The sequence below is a fragment of the Labeo rohita genome, chromosome 18 (genome assembly GCF_022985175.1).
Source record: "Labeo rohita strain BAU-BD-2019 chromosome 18, IGBB_LRoh.1.0, whole genome shotgun sequence".
Lineage (NCBI taxonomy): Eukaryota > Metazoa > Chordata > Actinopteri > Cypriniformes > Cyprinidae > Labeo > Labeo rohita.
In genome coordinates this window covers 2,503,798-2,521,975 of record NC_066886.1, presented here as the reverse complement: position 1 = coordinate 2,521,975, position 18,178 = coordinate 2,503,798, and the positions used below count along the sequence as shown (strand labels likewise).

General features: G+C 27.2%; 1 protein-coding gene across 3 annotated transcripts in view; it reads left to right on the top strand.

The window, feature by feature from the left end:
• The window catches only part of gdpd4a (glycerophosphodiester phosphodiesterase domain containing 4a), a 37,340-nt gene that overhangs the window by 16,494 nt on the left and 2,668 nt on the right, over window positions 1-18,178 (top strand). For all 3 annotated transcript variants that reach the window (XM_051134974.1, XM_051134975.1, XM_051134973.1), the window contains exons 3-15: window positions 289-392; window positions 2,189-2,282; window positions 2,362-2,421; window positions 4,129-4,227; window positions 4,321-4,414; window positions 8,295-8,440; window positions 8,679-8,761; window positions 12,802-12,952; window positions 14,820-15,044; window positions 15,218-15,375; window positions 16,162-16,309; window positions 16,398-16,480; window positions 16,717-16,796. In XM_051134974.1, coding sequence (XP_050990931.1) covers window positions 289-392; window positions 2,189-2,282; window positions 2,362-2,421; window positions 4,129-4,227; window positions 4,321-4,414; window positions 8,295-8,440; window positions 8,679-8,761; window positions 12,802-12,952; window positions 14,820-15,044; window positions 15,218-15,375; window positions 16,162-16,309; window positions 16,398-16,480; window positions 16,717-16,796 — 1,525 coding nt within the window. The remainder of the gene's footprint in view (window positions 1-288; window positions 393-2,188; window positions 2,283-2,361; window positions 2,422-4,128; window positions 4,228-4,320; window positions 4,415-8,294; window positions 8,441-8,678; window positions 8,762-12,801; window positions 12,953-14,819; window positions 15,045-15,217; window positions 15,376-16,161; window positions 16,310-16,397; window positions 16,481-16,716; window positions 16,797-18,178) is intronic.

Below are 18,178 nucleotides of genomic sequence, written 5' to 3'. Positions count from 1 at the left end.
AGCGACTCATCTAAGTGTTAGGCGTGAGTTTTTAGGTGGTGTGACTCAGAAAGCATCATTCATTGAGTCATTTGAAAGCGGTCTGATGACTCACTGTGTGATCGCTGCATGCTGAGCCAGGCCGTCCTGGACGGCTCCAAATCAACGATTTGAATTGCAAAGTTAGTATTAGCCTCATGTGTCGCATGTGTTTCATCCTCCTCTTGATTTTCTCACTCCGGCCGCTGTGTTGAGTAATTGCGGTGCGGTGTGGGTGTTCTCACAGCTCTTGATGGCTCTGTTTTGCAGTTGGAGTGCAGCAGTTTTGCTCTTCTCATCGTAACGTTTGTCCTGACCCTGATATTCCTGTACTTCTGGAGTGAGGCGCAGAATGACTACAACGACTTTGACTGGTGAGTGTCTGCATGGACGGACACATGGATTGACACATGATTAGACTGATGTGTTATTCATGGAAAGCTCTGCCATTTGTGTGTCCCTATGGCTTATTAATTATACAGTTACATTACTTGATTTTGATACGCAAGGAATAGAACAACATAAAAACATACTGTCCATTTTATTTTTTACATATTTTTAATTGGGAAAATTTTGTAAAGTGCACGTCCCTATTTATTTCCATTATATTTGAATGGGTTATATATATGTATATATATAAAAAAAGCAAATAAAATATTTACATAAGTATTTACAAAAATATTTACGTAAAATATATTTTTTTAGTTTTGTGTGTCCTGATGACTTTTTAATTCTATAATTACATTACTCTGTGCATTTGATTATATAAACTTGAAAAAAAAACTTTTAATTTTATATAACATTTTTTCATCAGAACATTTGTATTTCCCTATTCATCTCCATTATAAAAATAAAAACTTATAAACTTTTATTGAAAGTAAAATGTCATGCATTTGCTATATATATATATATATATATATATATTTTATTTTATTTTTTTTTTTTTTTTTTTTCAGAATTTTTTTTATTATTATTATTTTTTTTTTTTTTTTCCAGAATTTTTGAAATGTGTATCTGTGGCGTATTAATTATATTTTTACATTAATTGATGGATTTGATTATATAAGGCATAGAAAAACTTCATTTTTAAAAAATATTTTTCATTAGAATATCAGGAATTTGAATTTACCTATTTATCTCCATTATATTTGAATAGGTTATATTTATTATTATTATTATTGTTGTTATTATTATTATTAATAATAATAATGTATTTACATTACTTGATTTTGATTATATAAGGAATAGAAAAACTTATTAATTTTTAAAAAATATTTTTCATCAGAATATCAGGAATTTGCATTTCCTTATTAATTTCCATTACATTTGAATGGGTTATATTTAAAATATATATATTATATGAAAAAAATAAACATTTATTGAAAGTGAAATGTCATGCATTTGCTGTTTTTTTTTTTTTTTTTTTTGTTCTAAAAATATTTTTTTATTATTTTCAGAATTTTTAAAATGTGTATCTGTTGCTTATTAATTATATAATTACAGTACTTGATTGATTTGATTGTATAAGGCATAGAAAACCAACAACAAAAACACTTTTCATTTTATTTATTTTTTTAAAATATTTTCCATCCAAATATTAGGAAGTTGCATATCCTTTTTCATCTTCATTATATTTGAACAGGTTATATAAAATCATTTTATTATATAAATGTCATGCATTCACTGCAGATTATGTCCAAAAATTTGATATATATGCATGTCCTTATTAATCTCCATTATATTTGAATGAGTTATATAAAATTTACAAAAAGGAATTTTGCTTTATTAAAAGTAAAATGTCATGCACTCGCTGTAGTTTTTGTCTGAAATAATTAAAAAATATTTTCTAAATTTTCTTAAGTCATTTGCCCTTGCACTTCTAACCAGTTACATATATTAATTTCGTAAATGCTTTTAAAAATAAAAAATGCTGTCACATTTTGATATCACATTGACCTTTAGAAATAGTTTGATCTTTCAGACATCATATTTAATGTTGTTAAAATCAACACACAGTTCAAAAAAATGTACATTTTAAGTAACATTTAGGCAAATGGTTTTAATCCATTTTTCAAATTAAATATTCAGAAATATTTAGATACAAATAGCACCAGTTACAGAAAATGATTGGGGTTGGATGCATTAATTAATTGTTTGTAATTGTCTCCAGGTTTAACTTTGGGAACCTGGGCTTCTGGTTCCCGTGGTCGGTGGTGTTGTTAGTGGTCGCTGCGGCTCTCTTCACCTACATCGCCCTCCTGCTGGTGAGAACAGTGAACAGCAGCAATGCGTTTCAGTTTCAGCTTCTCCTGATGGTAATGTTGTGGTGTTGATGTTGTGCAGGTCCTGGCGGTGTGTCTTCTCTCTGAAGGACAGAGGCTTTACCTCCACTGGAGCCACAAGGTGATCAAAGAAACAGTGTTTTGATAATTCATCATTCATCATTGCTGTCGGCGCCTCGTCTCACACATTTGTATTCATCACATATCTGCGTTACCAGAGAAACAGCTTCATATGATTCATAGATTGTGTTGAACCTACGATTAAATAATTTATGACACATTTTAAATCCTGAATAGAGCTTGGGTAAAAATATGGTATTTTAAGTGTAATTTTGTGGGCTGCTGTTATTATTAGACATTTTATTTTATTCTCTCCCAGCACAAATGTTGTTGCAGTGGTTTTAGGCTCCAACATTAACCAAAATTAGCCAAACATTTTGAAAATCATTTTTTGAAGAAAAAAATAAATCTTTATTGTTATTTTAGCATTATGTGTCATCAATATTTTTATTTTTTATATTTTTTTATTTGAATGTTTGTTTTAGTCATTTTGTTATTTGTTATTTGCTTTTGTTGTTTTTATTAGTTTTTTTTGTTTGATTTTTAAGTATTTCTATTTAGTATTTTTGTTTTTAGTTTTGTTTAGTAATTTTAGTACTTAGTACTAATTATATTTTAGTTTGTTGCATTTTTAAAAAAAATATTTTTAATAATTTTAGTTTTAGTTAACCATACCAACACAACATTAACTAAGATAATAAAAAATAAAATAAAATAAACAACTTTAATTTTTAAGTAATTTTTTTTTTAGTTAACAAGTTGTTTTTAATCATTTTAGTTTTAGTTAACAATACCAACACTGCAGGATTATGGTTAACTAAAACAACAACAAAAAAATAATCATAAACATTAACTGAAATAAAATAAAATAAAATAAAATAAACAACTTATTATATTTCAGCTAGTTGCATTGGCAATATTTCTTATTTTTATTTTATAAACATCTTGATATAATAAACTAAAACCGAAAATGAAAATGAATATAAACTAAACAGACATATTTAAAAAAATAAAAAATAATAAAAATAACAAAAAAATGCACAATAAAATTAATAGAGAAACCTAAAAAGAACATGTAGTGTATATATAAAAATGAAAAATGGGGAAGAAAAACCAGTGTTTTTTTTTTTTTTTAAGTTAATTTTTTAAAATGTAATTTAACAGGTTGTTAAATGAAATTAATATTGTCCTGGTGCAATATTAAATAAACAAAATGAAACAAAATAAAATAAAATAAAATAAAATAAAATAAAATAAAATAAAATTTAATTCAGCTAGTTGCATTGGTAACATTTCTCAATTTTGTTTTATAAATGTCTTGATATAATAAAAAACTAAAAATGAAAATGAATATAAACTATGTAGACATATTTTTAAAAATAAAAAATAAAATAAAAAATAAAATAATAAAAATAACAACAAATGCACAATAAAATTACTAAAGAATAATAAAATAAAATTACAATAAAATTACTAAAGAAACCTAAAAGAACTTGTAGTATATATAAGTATTATAATATAATAAAAAACTAAAGCTAAAAATGAAAATGAATATAAACTATATAGACATATTTTAAAAAAATAATAAAAATAACAAAAATGCAATCAAATTATTATTTTAGTTTGTACCTTTGGCTAATTACTTTTAACTAGAATTAATTTAAAAACAGATAATGCAAACATGAAACTAATTTAAAATAATAAAAAAATACAGTAGCATCTCAATCATGCTAAAATGCAATTCTTCTGTATTCTATATTTTGCACAGATTGGCATCCTGGTGACTCTCACCTTCTCGATCAGTGCCACAGCTGTGCTCTCCGACTTATGGAGCAAAGAATGGACGACGCTGCTCCTTTCTTTTCAGGTGGGTCAAGTGACCCGACACTGACAGTCACCGCGGCTTTACATTAGTACGGTTCCTGTAATGCATTTATGTGTTTCCATTTTTGTCGTGCAGGTCACAGCGCCCTTTCTTCACGTGGGCGGAGTTTCACTAATGACACTTCTGTCCTGGCCAATAGCCTTACACTTCTTTCGCATGAACAAGAGAGGTACGTGATCCTGTTCACTGCTGGCAACAAATGAAAACGCATTGTGATTCAGGTCATATCCTGTTTCAGCCAGCACACATCTAGCTGTTTTCATGAAGAAAAGTGGTTCTGGGCTGAAAAATGGGATGTGCACCTGCTAGTCTCAAACCAGGTCCCACTGACATCAGGAGCCAGTGGCTGTGATTATATTGTGATTATGTAGTTTAAAAAAAGCTTGTTCTTTCTAAATTGATGTAGCAAAATTAGATTGCTCCATTTTAAAACCATCCAGTATTGCATGGCATGATGCAGTGACGCATGCATTTAGTGCATCTGTATATTTAAAGGTGCTGAAAGCCATTTCAGGCATTTCGCTTTAAAGAATTAATTTATTTGATTAAAAAAATGCTTATTTTGACGATACCTGTCAGGTAGAACGTTTTAGTGTTATGTACTATTATATACTATTATATAATAGTAAATGCGTAAGTAACACTATGTTATTAGGTTATTTATATAGTATTATAGGTCTATTATTTATTAATATTTTGGATTTAGTCATTTTAATCGTCTTTTTATATTTTTCAGTTTTCATTTTAATTGTCGGAATTATAATTTATATATATATATATATATATAATATATATTTTAATCTATTTAGCTTTACATTAAAAAATCTAGAAAAAAAACTACAAAAAAGGTTTTAGTAATTTTCTGTTTATAGACACTTCCTTTATTTCTTAAATAGTTTTATTTTTTAGTACTTTTAATTGATATACTATACTAGTTTTTGCTGATGTTTTAATTAGATTTTAATTGTATTATTTTATTTTATTTTTAAAGCTATTTAGCTTTAGCTTTACTTTAAAAAATTATTAAAAAACAAAAAAGGTTCTGGTAATTTTCTGGCAGGTTATTATCATTTATGTTTATGGACATTACCTTTATTTCTAAAATAATTTTATTTACTTGTTATGCATTTTGTAATTGCTATTAATTGCTATAATATTGCTATAAAATGCTATTATATTTTTTGCTAATATTTTTAATTAGAGATACATTTTATAATTTTTATTGGTTTATGTCTTTATACTATTTATTTAATTTTATTTCTTTTAGTACTTCAGGTTAAATAAATCAGAAATGTTGCAACTTGATTAAAAAAAAAAAAAAAAAAAAAAAAAGTAAAATAAAATAGTTTTTTATATTTTTTTATTTTATTTAACATTTATTTTGTTTCCAGTAATAATTAGAACTGTTAATAACTGTTAATTAATAATAATTCTGCCCTGCAAAACAACATAATGCAATTTAATTCAAAATACAGTCAAAACACCTGTGGAAAATCAATACGGAAAATTTATTTGTGATAACACAGCACATTGGGTCCTATTTTTGGAATGTTTTTAGTGTTGTAATTTTAGTAATTAGTTGCCAAGGCCATTTCTTCAAATTTTTGTGTAAATTTAATTTAATTTAATTTTAATATTTCTATAATAATTTTTAATTAATAATTTTTAATTCAGATTTATATATATATATATATATATATATATATATATATATATATATATTTTTTTAATTTAAATTTTTTTTTTTTTTTTTCAGCTTTATTTTAATTACTGGTAAACAATTCCCAATAGTTTTTGTTTAGCTAAAAACACTGGGTGATAAGGACCTTTTTTTGCATGATATTCTGATAAAACACACCAGAGATCTTTATAATAACGTCAAAGCTAAACATATGTCAAATGTGGACTTATGGCTTGAATTATGGCTTGTAAACAAAAGCCATGATGTCTGTATAATTAAATGGGCAGATTATATAGTACCATAGTCAGTATTATCATTATTGTGTAAATGGCGTCATTTTGTAATTATCAGTGACTCAAATGCATCTTAACACAGCTGTTTCATCTGTCCTTGTCACAGTATTGTTAGACTCTCATAAAACCCAATCGCTCTGTGATGCACAGCTTGTCCTTGAAAAGCATTGCTCCTGTTGGTTTTTTCTCCTGTCTCTGGCCGATGTTCAGCTGAGTCATGTCTGCGTCTCTTAATGAAGGCATGACGAACGAGGCAGAAAGACAAACGCTGGACAGAGGCTGGTCTCTCACAGCTGTGTGACTCTCGCCTCCATCCAGAGACTGGCCCTTTGTCCCGGCATCGTCTCTCTCTCTCGCGCTGAGATGAGTCGTGCCAGTGTAGAGATGACATAAATATGCGTCATGCTCTCGCTCTCATTACGGCCGAGCAGCGGGTGCTGCGGTTATTAATTGGGCCTGTCAGCGTGCGATTATCTGCCTGTAATTCCCATGTTTGCTCAGGCTGCTAAATGATTGTAGTGGCATTGGCAGGGATGATTTTTTTCTAATTGGTAGTGGAGAGGGTGGCTTAGAGGATTTGGTTATGATGGGGAATATGTTGACACAATTTTGGCCAGATTTGAAACCCTGATAGTTTATAAGCTCTGCTTCAGTTCTATATACACCCCAAAAATCTGTGTAAATGTGGCACAATATATTGACATGAACTGTATTAACATGAAGGAATTTTCTATATTGATTTTTTTTTTGTTATTGTACCTGTATTTTGAATTTTGCTCTGTATTATGTGTTCTGGCAGAAAACTAAAAAATAAAAATTAAATAAAAAAATAAATAAAATTAAATAAAATTAAATTAAATAAACTGCTGGCTAATTGATTGATTGATTTGTGTTTTTAAATTTTTTTATTTAAAATTTGATTATTTATTTATTTAAAAATAGATTATATTTACTGCTATCTGCATTTACATTTTTATTAATTTAGCAATTTTATGTAATTTTATAACAATTTGATCAAGCTCAGTACATCAAAGTAATTGACAAATGTAGTATAAATTTCAACTAAAATAACTAAAACTAGGTAAAGTAAAAGTAATAAATAAAAAATAATTATATAAAAAAATATATAATACATTTTACATAGAAAAAGCTTTACATATCTGCTTTAAAACAATTCTGGAATATTCCAATAATAATAAAAAAAAAAATTAAATTAAATTAAAATAAATTAAATTAAATTAAACTGCTGATTCAAATTAATTGACAAATGTAGTATAAACTGAAGTACTAAAATAACTAAAACTAGATAAATTAAAAGTAATAAATAAAAAATAATTATAAATTACTTTTTACAAAGAAAAAGCTTTACATTTCTGCTTTTAAACAGTTCTGGAATATTTCTAAAATAAAATAAAATAAAATTTAACTGCTGGTTTAAAGTAATTGACAAATGTAGTATAAATTTAAACTAAAACAACTAAAACTAGATAAATTAAAAGTAATAAATAAAAAATAATTATAAAAAAATATTACATTTCACATAGAAAAAACAATTCTGGAATATTAAAATAAAATAAAATAAAATAAAATAAAATAAATATAACTGCTGGTTCAAAGTAATTGACAAATGTAGTATAAACTGAAGTACTAAAATAACTAAAACCAGATAAATTAAAAGTAATAAATAAAAAATAATTTAAAAAACTATTACATTTTACATAGAAAAAGCTTTACATTTCTGCTTTAAAACAAATACATAAATAAAAAAAATTAACTGCTGGCTAATTGATTGACTGTTTATTTATTTATTAAAATGTTTATTTATTTACGTATTTATTTAAAAATAGATTAGATGTACTATTATCTGCATTTACATTTTATTCATTTAATAATCGTATATTATTTTATAACTCTTTGACCAAGCTCAGTACATCAAAGCTTTTTACAAATGTACTGTAGTATAAATAAAAAAAAATAGGTGCAATGTGTTTTCATAACAGTATAACAGATTTGTTTTACACTTTGCTTGATTTTTGCACACATTCATTGACGAGTATCGTGTGTGTGTTTTTTAGTGAGGCAGGTGGCTCTCCTCGGCTTGTTCCTGGCGGTTCTCTTCGCTCTGTATCTGGTGCCGTTGGGCATGTATTCGCCCTGCATCAAAGAGGAGGGCACACTGGGGCCGGCGCCCACCCTCATCGGGCACAGAGGAGCGCCCATGGTCAGCTATTTTTACCTCATGATATTTGTAAACACACATGGGTTTTATGTGGGCTTATGTCAGCGTGCCCTTTAAAATCAATATCTGTTGGACTCCACTTTCAAAACTAGACATTTTGTTCTGATTCTGTGTTTTGCGTCTCATTTTTGACCTTTAATGGAAATATGAAACATTTAAATACAAGCACAAAGGTTAAGGCTCAAAATGGTTGTCCAATGAAGCGTTTCTCTTTAAACAGCTTGCGCCAGAAAATACCCAGATGTCCTTTGAGAAGGCTGTTGAAGCGGGAGGAGAAGGACTGGAGACGGACGTCACAATCAGGTGAGCCGCTTCACCCTTTTCTACTTATTGTATTCTCATAAAAGCTTTGTAAAGTACTGAAACATGCTTTTTATGGCTTCTAATAGTTGCAGTAAAGGTAGTTCAAGCGGTAAAGCATGGCGCTTCCAATGGGTTCAATTTCCAGTAAATGCATGAACTCATAAAACATATACCTTTAGTGCAATGTATATTGCTTTTGAAAAAAGCATTTGCCAAATGCATAAGCATTTTTGTGGTGTATGCTACACTAATGCAAGAAAATTGTGTTTTGAGACACGATCATGATATTTAAACTAATCTTTAAATTATGTAGCCTTATAACGGACCTCGTTTTGCCTGTTTCTAAGGCAGCATCCTTCACAGAAACGCCAATTGTAAATATATTTAAAAATATATAATTATATATAAAACACATGCTCAAACTGATTTTATTTTAGCTAGTTGCTAGTTTACTAAAATAACTAAAACTAGGTAAAGTAAAATTAATAAATAAATAATTAAAACTATCACATTTTTGCATAGAAAAGCTTTACATTTCTGGTTTTAAACCTTTCTGGAATATTCCTTCAAATAAAGTAAAGTAAATATACAATGAAATAAAATAGAATAAAGTCATTGAATAAAATACAATGAATTAAAATAAAAACAACATAAAATAACAAAATAAAAAATAAAATAGAATATAAAATAAAATAAAGTAATATAATAAAATACAATTAATTAAAATAAAAACAAATTAAATAAAATAATGCATTAAAATAAAATAAGAAAATAAAATTAAATGAAATGATAAAATAAAATAAAAAATATACAATTAAATAAAAAAGACTAATATAATAACACAAAATAAAATAAATATACAATAAAATAAAATAAAATAGTCAAAATAAAATAAATATACAATAAAATAAAATAGAATACAGTAAAAGTCAAATAAAATAATTTAAAAAATTAACAAAATAACAACATAAAAATAAAATGTAATATAAAATATAAAATAAAATAAAACAAATTAAAATGAAAAACAACAAAATAAACTAAACTAAACTAAAATAAAATAAAATAAAATAATGCAATAAAATAAAATAAGAAAATGAAATTAAATTAAATAATAAAATAAAAAATATACAATTAAATAAAACAGAATAAAGCAATAAAATAAAATAACAAAGTAAAATATAATAAAAAATAAAATAATATAATATGAAATAAAACACAATAAAGTAATAAAATAAAACAAATTAAAATAAAAAAATAACATAAAATAACAAAATACAAAAATAAAATAAAATAAAAAAGTAAAATAAAATAAAGCAATTTTATTTCTGCTGCTTACCAAGGCAACATTTGTAATTTTTGTTTAGCTTAATTAGTAGTAGTAGTTTTTTTTTTTGTTAAATGTGAAAAAAAATAGTCTAAATTAATAATAAGGCTAAATTAAAGTGAAAACAATAGAATATTTTATTCAAAAAGCTAACAAAAACTATAACAGTATATCAATAATAGTAGAGTAACACTGACCGGAATCTCTTGTGCGCTTCACATATATTTAATGTTGAATTTCTGCCTGTCTTACAGATCAGTCAATTATGACTTATGTCATTTATAACTTCCTTAGAAACAAAGCTGCCTCTGTAGACAGCAGAGCTAATGTTGACGGCACACAAAGTCCTCATCCGGAATTCACGGAACATTCTCTGCTATCAGTTTGCGTGCGTGACATTAGCAGATTTCTGTGATCTACCGCTTCAAATGCATCATCAAACCGTCAATGGGCCGCTCATTGAGCGGGTCATTTCCTCTGGACAAAGGTCTGCTGTAGCCCGGAGGAGTATAAATAGAGATGTGATGCTAATGGCTCCTGGATGAGTCACTGCTCTCAGGTTAAGATGATTAGCTGAACACTAATCCTGTTAGCGCTCTCGTCTTGACTGCACGAGCTGTGGGAAGCTCCCTAGGAAGCCTGGATGCAGACGAGGGAGCGTGGCGTCTATTTGCAGCCTGCATTAAACAGCTGTGATGACTCCACACTGTCAGTCATGTGTTTATCAGCGTTAATGGATCTGGAGGATCATCTTTAGTGTGTTTTGTTACACAAAACTAATGAATTTCCAGCGGCCAGTTTCAAGACCCAGTGGTTTGCAATAATTTGCGTTTGTGTTTTAATGAGACCTACTGACCCTATCATGGATTATTTGTGATGTAACAACCTTTGACCCCATTCACAATTATAGATGCATGTCAGCTATGCATTGAAATTGGGTTAATCTATCTAACACAGTTAACAAACACCTCACTTTATGTGTTTGACCAATTTATCACTTGGAAAGTGACAGATGTAGGTTATTGGTTCAACCAGGTGAATATTTTCCAGCACATGCGGTGGCCTAGATTTACATCGTGAAGTAAAAACAAGTTTTCTGCGTAAGGGTGAAATAGGAAAGCAGCACAGTTTTTGCATTAGATGAAACCTGGGATTAAATTCTTGTCGTTTGTGTGGATGTTAGTGTCTTTTAGCGGAACAAATACAAAAAATTACATTTTTCAGGCCCACAAAATACTTTCCCATGATTATACAAATAATTGTTGTTATTGTTAACTAAAACTAAACTTAAATGATTAAAAATAATTTAAAAAAGGCTGAAATAAAATATTAGATACTAAAAAAGCGAAAATTAGAAATGTTAAAACTGAAAATAAGTGGACAGAAATAAAGATAAATATAAATACTAAAATAGTGTAAATATAAAAAATATAATATAAATAAATAAAAACTAATTCATTTTTTTAAAAAGTAAAAGTAAAAATCAAACAGATTTTTTTTTTTTTTGCCTGAAATATAATGAGCTAATTTTACTTGGGGTTTTATTCGTTTACCTGCTTTTTTTAAACAAAATAATGCAATAAAACCATTCTGGAACCTTTCTTTTTTTATTAATTAAATATGATAAAATCTTTTTTCTTTTGTTTCGTTTTTCAGAAGATTTTCATTTTTCAAACCTTGTCAACTAACTGAAAATGAGGTGAACTTAAAGTACTAAAATTACTAAAACTGAAATGCAAAAAAATAAATTTAGTATTAAAGTATTAATCTAATAAAATCACACAAGCACATAAAAACTAAAAACTGAAAATAAAAGATCCAAAATATGAATAAATACTGTAACTGTATATAAATACAAAAATAACACCAAGAAAAAAAATACTTTGAGATGTATTTGTTTGCTTGTTTTTTTTCTAATTAAATACTTTAAAATCTTATTTTTTAATTTTTTTCCGTATTTTCCTTATATTTTTGATTATATAAATCAGTGTTATTGTTAACTAAAACCAAAATTAAATGGTTAAAAATAGTTTGAAAAAAGCTGAAATAAAATGTAAATATTAGATAAAAACGTAAAAAACGAAACTTAAAAATGTTGAAAAATAAATATAAATACTAAAACAAAAACTAACCTAAAAAAAACGACATAAGTACATAAATAAATATAAAAACACTAAATAAAAACATTTTTTCATTTTTTTGGAAACTAACCTTGAAAACTAACTAAAAATAAGTTGAACTTAAAGTACTAAAATTACTACTAACTGAAATGGAAAAAATAAAAGTAGATACGTAATATGACAGTACAAATAAAAAACAAATAAAATAATCAAAATATTAATAAATACTGTAATTATATATAATACAAAAATAACACCAAGAAAAAAAAACTTTGCAATATATTTGTGTATAATTTTTCAAACCTTGGCAACTAACTGAAATGAAATAAGTTGAACTTAAAGTAAAATTACAAAAATTGAAACAAAAAATAAAAATAAAACTATGTGACATAAAATTAAAACTTAAGCTATTCAAAATATTATTGCACTGTATTAATAAAAACACTGTAATTCCATATAAATACTACTAATACTGATGTACTTGTATTTGTTTTGTTATAATGTTCATATTTTAGAAGTAGAAATTTAACTGAATTGGATTTTATGCTATCCCATTTGAGAATGCTTAAATATTGACACGATATTCCTCCGTGCAGTTATGACGGCATCCCGTTCCTGATGCATGACAGCACTTTGAGGAGGACGACCAACGTTCACGAGGTGTTTCCCAACCGGACGGACACACTGGCAGCCATGTTTACCTGGGCAGAGCTGGAGATGCTCAGCGCTGGATCCTGGTTTCTTCAGGTAATGATCCAGAACCTCAGGTTGCATGAAAAAAGTAATGGCTGTGTGCATAATGCAATACTGTCATCCAGATACCTTCTTGGCTGTTTTGCATGTTTAATGCATATATACGTTTTTTAATATAAACAATATAAAATAATAATATAATGAATGTAAAAAATGATATAACATTTTAACCTTTGGTAATATATTCAGTCAAAAATAATAATAAAAAAAACAGATTATTATAATATGCTATGAAGTTATTTTTTCAGCATTTTTCAGTCACATATTGTTCTCTCAGTGTGATTATACATAATAGAATCCATTTGTCAGAGAACAAACAAAATGGATTTGTATTTTTAGAGAAATTTGTTGTGGTCAAAGCAGATTAGAAACAAACGGAACATCACGTTTTCTAAAAACCCATTGTTCTGTAATTAAAAATGATATTGCAGTGCACATCCGTATATTCGTTTGTTTCTTGGCCTCTTAATTAACCCCAGAATCCCCCTGAAATCCCAGTGTGGAATCAATTGGGATTAAAGGATTGTGCTGGCATTAGGCTCAGCCGGAGGAAGCATGCGTCACTGTACACACACACTGTACGACTGCCGCCGCCGCTCAACCTCTCCCAGTTGAAAGTTCAACAAACGAAGCTATTCAGAGCTTTGATGAAGTTAAAGGCTTGTGGATTGGAGTTGAAAGGTGCGCTGTGTACCATCTTTGAGCTCTGAAAATAGATGGCATGCCTTATTATAGGGGTACTTTTTTGGCAGCTGAAAACCTTTGACGTAAAATATTAACTTGAAGTGTCCCTTGACATTTATTTGTTTCGTTCACTTGTTTGTAACTATAATTATTAAAACTGACATAATACTACTATAAATTACAACAGTACTGTAATGTAGTACCTAACATTTTGTATTATTATTATTATTATTATTTACTATAATTAGAAAAATAAATAAATAAATATATTCTAGTTGTAAACTATACTTTTAAATATTTATTATTATTATTATTATTAGAAATATAATTAAAAAATAAAGACATATATTTCTGCTGGAAATTACAGTTGTACTCTTTATTTTTGTTATTATTATATAATATAATTAAAATGAATGAAGACATATTACTGTTGTAAACTATAATTGTACTGAAATATGTATTATTTTATATTATTATTTGTTATTTTATGTATAAAGGTTTGTTATTTTACATTTATTATTAGTTATTAGGGCTAAAATTAGAAAAATAAAGAAATGTAAACTATAATTGCATTTTAAAACATTTACTATTATTATTTATTGCTTTAGCTATAATAAGAAAAAATAATATATTTCATTTGTAATCTATACTACTTTTATTACTATTATTATTATTATTATTATTATTAAATATAATTACAAAAATTAAGACACATATTACTGCTGAAAAATTACAGTTGTACTGTTTATTATTTCATTTTATTATTTTAAATATAATTAAAATGAAGACATTTATACTGTTGCAAACTATAATTGCAGTTGTGTAATATTTATTATTATTATGTATTATTATTTTATATAAATAGTTGATTATATTTTAATTTTATATTTATTGTTATTATTATTATTATTATTAATATTATGGCTGTAATAAAAGAATTTTTTTAAACTGCGTACTTTATTATTATTATTTTTATTATTTGTTTTATATAAATTGCTGTTTATATTTTTTATATTTTAATAATTTTAATAATTTATGGCTATAATTAAAAAAATAAAGAAATGTTGTGAACTATAAGTGTACTTTAAAATATTTATTATTATATTATTATTATTATTAATATTATAACTATAATTATAAAATTAACCAATCAAATCCTTGTTTTTCTTGCTCATAGAGGGATCCTTTCGGCACGGCCTCTTCTCTTGATGAAGACGAGAAGGTTCAGATCCAGAACCAGACAATTCCCACCCTCAAGGAGTTCCTGAATCTGGCCGCCCAGCACGAGAAGATGGTGATCTTTGACCTCAGACGTCCACCGCGAGAACATCCGTACAGAGACACGTGGATATCACGCACCCTGGAGGTCATACACAACGAGTCCTCCATCAACTCCAGCCAGGTAGTTCAGCAACACCAGCTGGATGCTGGCGGATTCCTCTAGCCATAAGAACAATAATAAAGTCATGTAACTTCATGGCATTTTGCATTTCCAAATTTAAACTGTTCTAAGAAAAGGATCTGAAACAGTGATTGTTGATGTTTTATACGCCGTTTTGGCCTGTTTTGTCGCAGGTGTTGTGGCTGCCGGCCGATCAGAGGAGTCTGGTGCAGGAGATGGACCCGAAGCTACAGCAGACGTCTGGAGATCACGCCTCCATAGAGGAGCTGCAGGACAAACACATCGTCCGACTCAACCTCCATTACAGCTACATGTCACAGGAGCAGATCAGGTACATCAGAGAGAGCTGCTGGACCACACTGTGATCGAACTACTGTACACTGTGCTTGATGAGGATAATAATAGTAATAATATGAATAATAATAATAATAATAAATTAATTAATTAATTAATGTAAATAATTATATAATAATTCTATTAATAATAAATATAATAATAATAATAATAATATTTTATTATACTATTTTATTTATCAAATAAGCATAATGAATGAATTAATTAATGGATAGATTTATTATTTATGATATATTAATCCATTCTAAATATAAATAGTTGTATTTATTAATAATAAATAAGCATAATATTTATAATACTTTTATATGATATAGTAATTTCTTATAAAATAAATATAATTTTTATATAATATGTATTTTTATATAATGTTTAATAAATATATGATTTTATTTACTATAATTAATAATAACAACAATAATAGTAATACATAAATGCATTTATTATTAATGATATAGTAATCCAGTATAATAAATAAAGCATCTTATAATAATATTTATATTAACCTATATAAATCTAAATATTTATATTAGTAATAAGCATTCTGTAATAATGATATTACCTACAGTAGTAATAATTTATATTATATAATAATAAATTAATCTATTATAAATATAATGACTGTTTATATTTATAAATGAAACAAAAGCATAAAAATTATATTTGTTTTTATATAATTATTGACTTGTTTTATTATTCATATTATCTATGAATATAATATAAATGTTGTATATAACGTCTCACTTGAATGTGTGTCTGATTTCAGAAAGTACGCCTCCGTGAACATCAGCACTAACCTGTATGTGATCAGTCAGCCGTGGTTATATTCTCTGGCGTGGTGCGCAGGAGTTCATTCGGTCACTACGAACGCCCTACACGTCCTCAAGAAACTACAGCGCCCCCTGTTCCTCATGGTGAGTCCACATCACAACTATCACACTCTGTCACTGACTCGTGTCACGTCTGCAGAAACTCAATAAAGTCTCTGGTTTCCTCACACAGACTCCAGATGAATACAGTCTGATGTGGATCCTTACAGACATCATCTCTGCTTTCATCATCACAGCTATTTTCATCTTCCACTGGTGAGTTCTGCTAACTAACCAGATACTAACCTGCACCTACAGCACCACCTTCCCACACTAGTTTAGTTTTTAAACCTGAATAAAACGCATGCATTACATGTTTAAGCATTTGTTGCATTTTGCGTAAAATCTATTTAAATAGCATGCAAGATTAGAATTGCATGATGTCCCAAATCATAGTTAATTAAAAGCATGTAATAATATGATAAATGGAGCGTGCGATGTTTGTCCCGTAGGTGGCGTGAGCGAGGTTTGCCGTTCTGGTCGGGCAGTAGACAGGTGAACGAGAACGGACCGTACAGCAAGTTCAGGACTGGTAAGTTGTTGATGTTTGGCTGTGAATCTCTCATTGCTCATGTCTTTGCATGTGCCGTTCATATCGCTGGCTATTTTCAGGACGGCAGACGGTCACACTACTGCTGCCAAATCTGCAGTTTACAACAGATTACAGTGTGTGAGATACTGTACTCATGATGTAATGCGCTCATCCTCATCCAAACATGAGTTTTACCATCTAATCCAATTATTTGAGCAACAAAAATGAGATGTTTAAACAAAAATGGAATTGAAATATAAAAGAACTATATTTTTTGAGTTTATAATTAGATGCATGCATAAGACAACAAAACATGGTCATATTATTGGCATGCTAAAGTTTAAAATATTATTGCAAATTGCACACTTATATGTGCTGTTTTGTAAAATATAGTACACAATATATATTACGTAACAAACTTTTGCATTCTGAACACAGCCAGTGCGATTTTTGTGTGTGTGTGTGTGTGCGTTACGGTTGATGTACATAGCTATTTTTTAAGAAAAAGTATATTTCTAAAAATTTATTTAATATATACGTGTGCATGTTTTTTTTAGCTAATTGTATCTATGTAGGCATTGTAAAAAATATATTTTAATTATTATACATTGTCTATATACCTACTGTGTGTATATATATATATATATATATATATATATATATATATATGAGAAAAAAATATATATTTAAAATAAATATAAAAAAAATATAAATATATAAAAAATAAATATTTATATATATATAATATTTAAAAAAAGATTTTTATATGTATATATATGTGTATTGTTTTGTTATATAATATATATATATATATATATATATATGTATATGTATGTATATATATGTGTGTATATATATATATATATATATTTTATATTTCCTTGGTTCATGAGTTGATGAAAAACTTAATTACACAATAATTATGAAATCATAAAAAATCACAAATATGTAAAATGACAAATAAATACTTTTAAAATCAAAATAATCAAAATAAACACTTTTTTTTTTTAAGAAAGGATATTTCATGTTTTTTCATTTCATGACATTACCTGCATGTCATGACCAATTTATTTATTTATTTGTATTTATACAGCGCTTTTTAACAAAACAAGTTTTGTCAAAGCAACTTCACAGTGTTAAATATGACAATAGTTTGTCAATAATGCAAAATATTTCAATAACCGTTAAATCATAAACATGTAAATTTGTTAATAAATTATTGAAACAGTTTTAAATTCTCTGGAGTATTTTAAACATATGTAAATATATAAAATATATGGTCAATGGGGTTTGGCTGACTAAAAGATTTGAAAATCCTTCATCTAAATGCCCTGTGCAAAGATCAAGTGTGAAAAATCATATATAAAAAGTGTACAAATTTT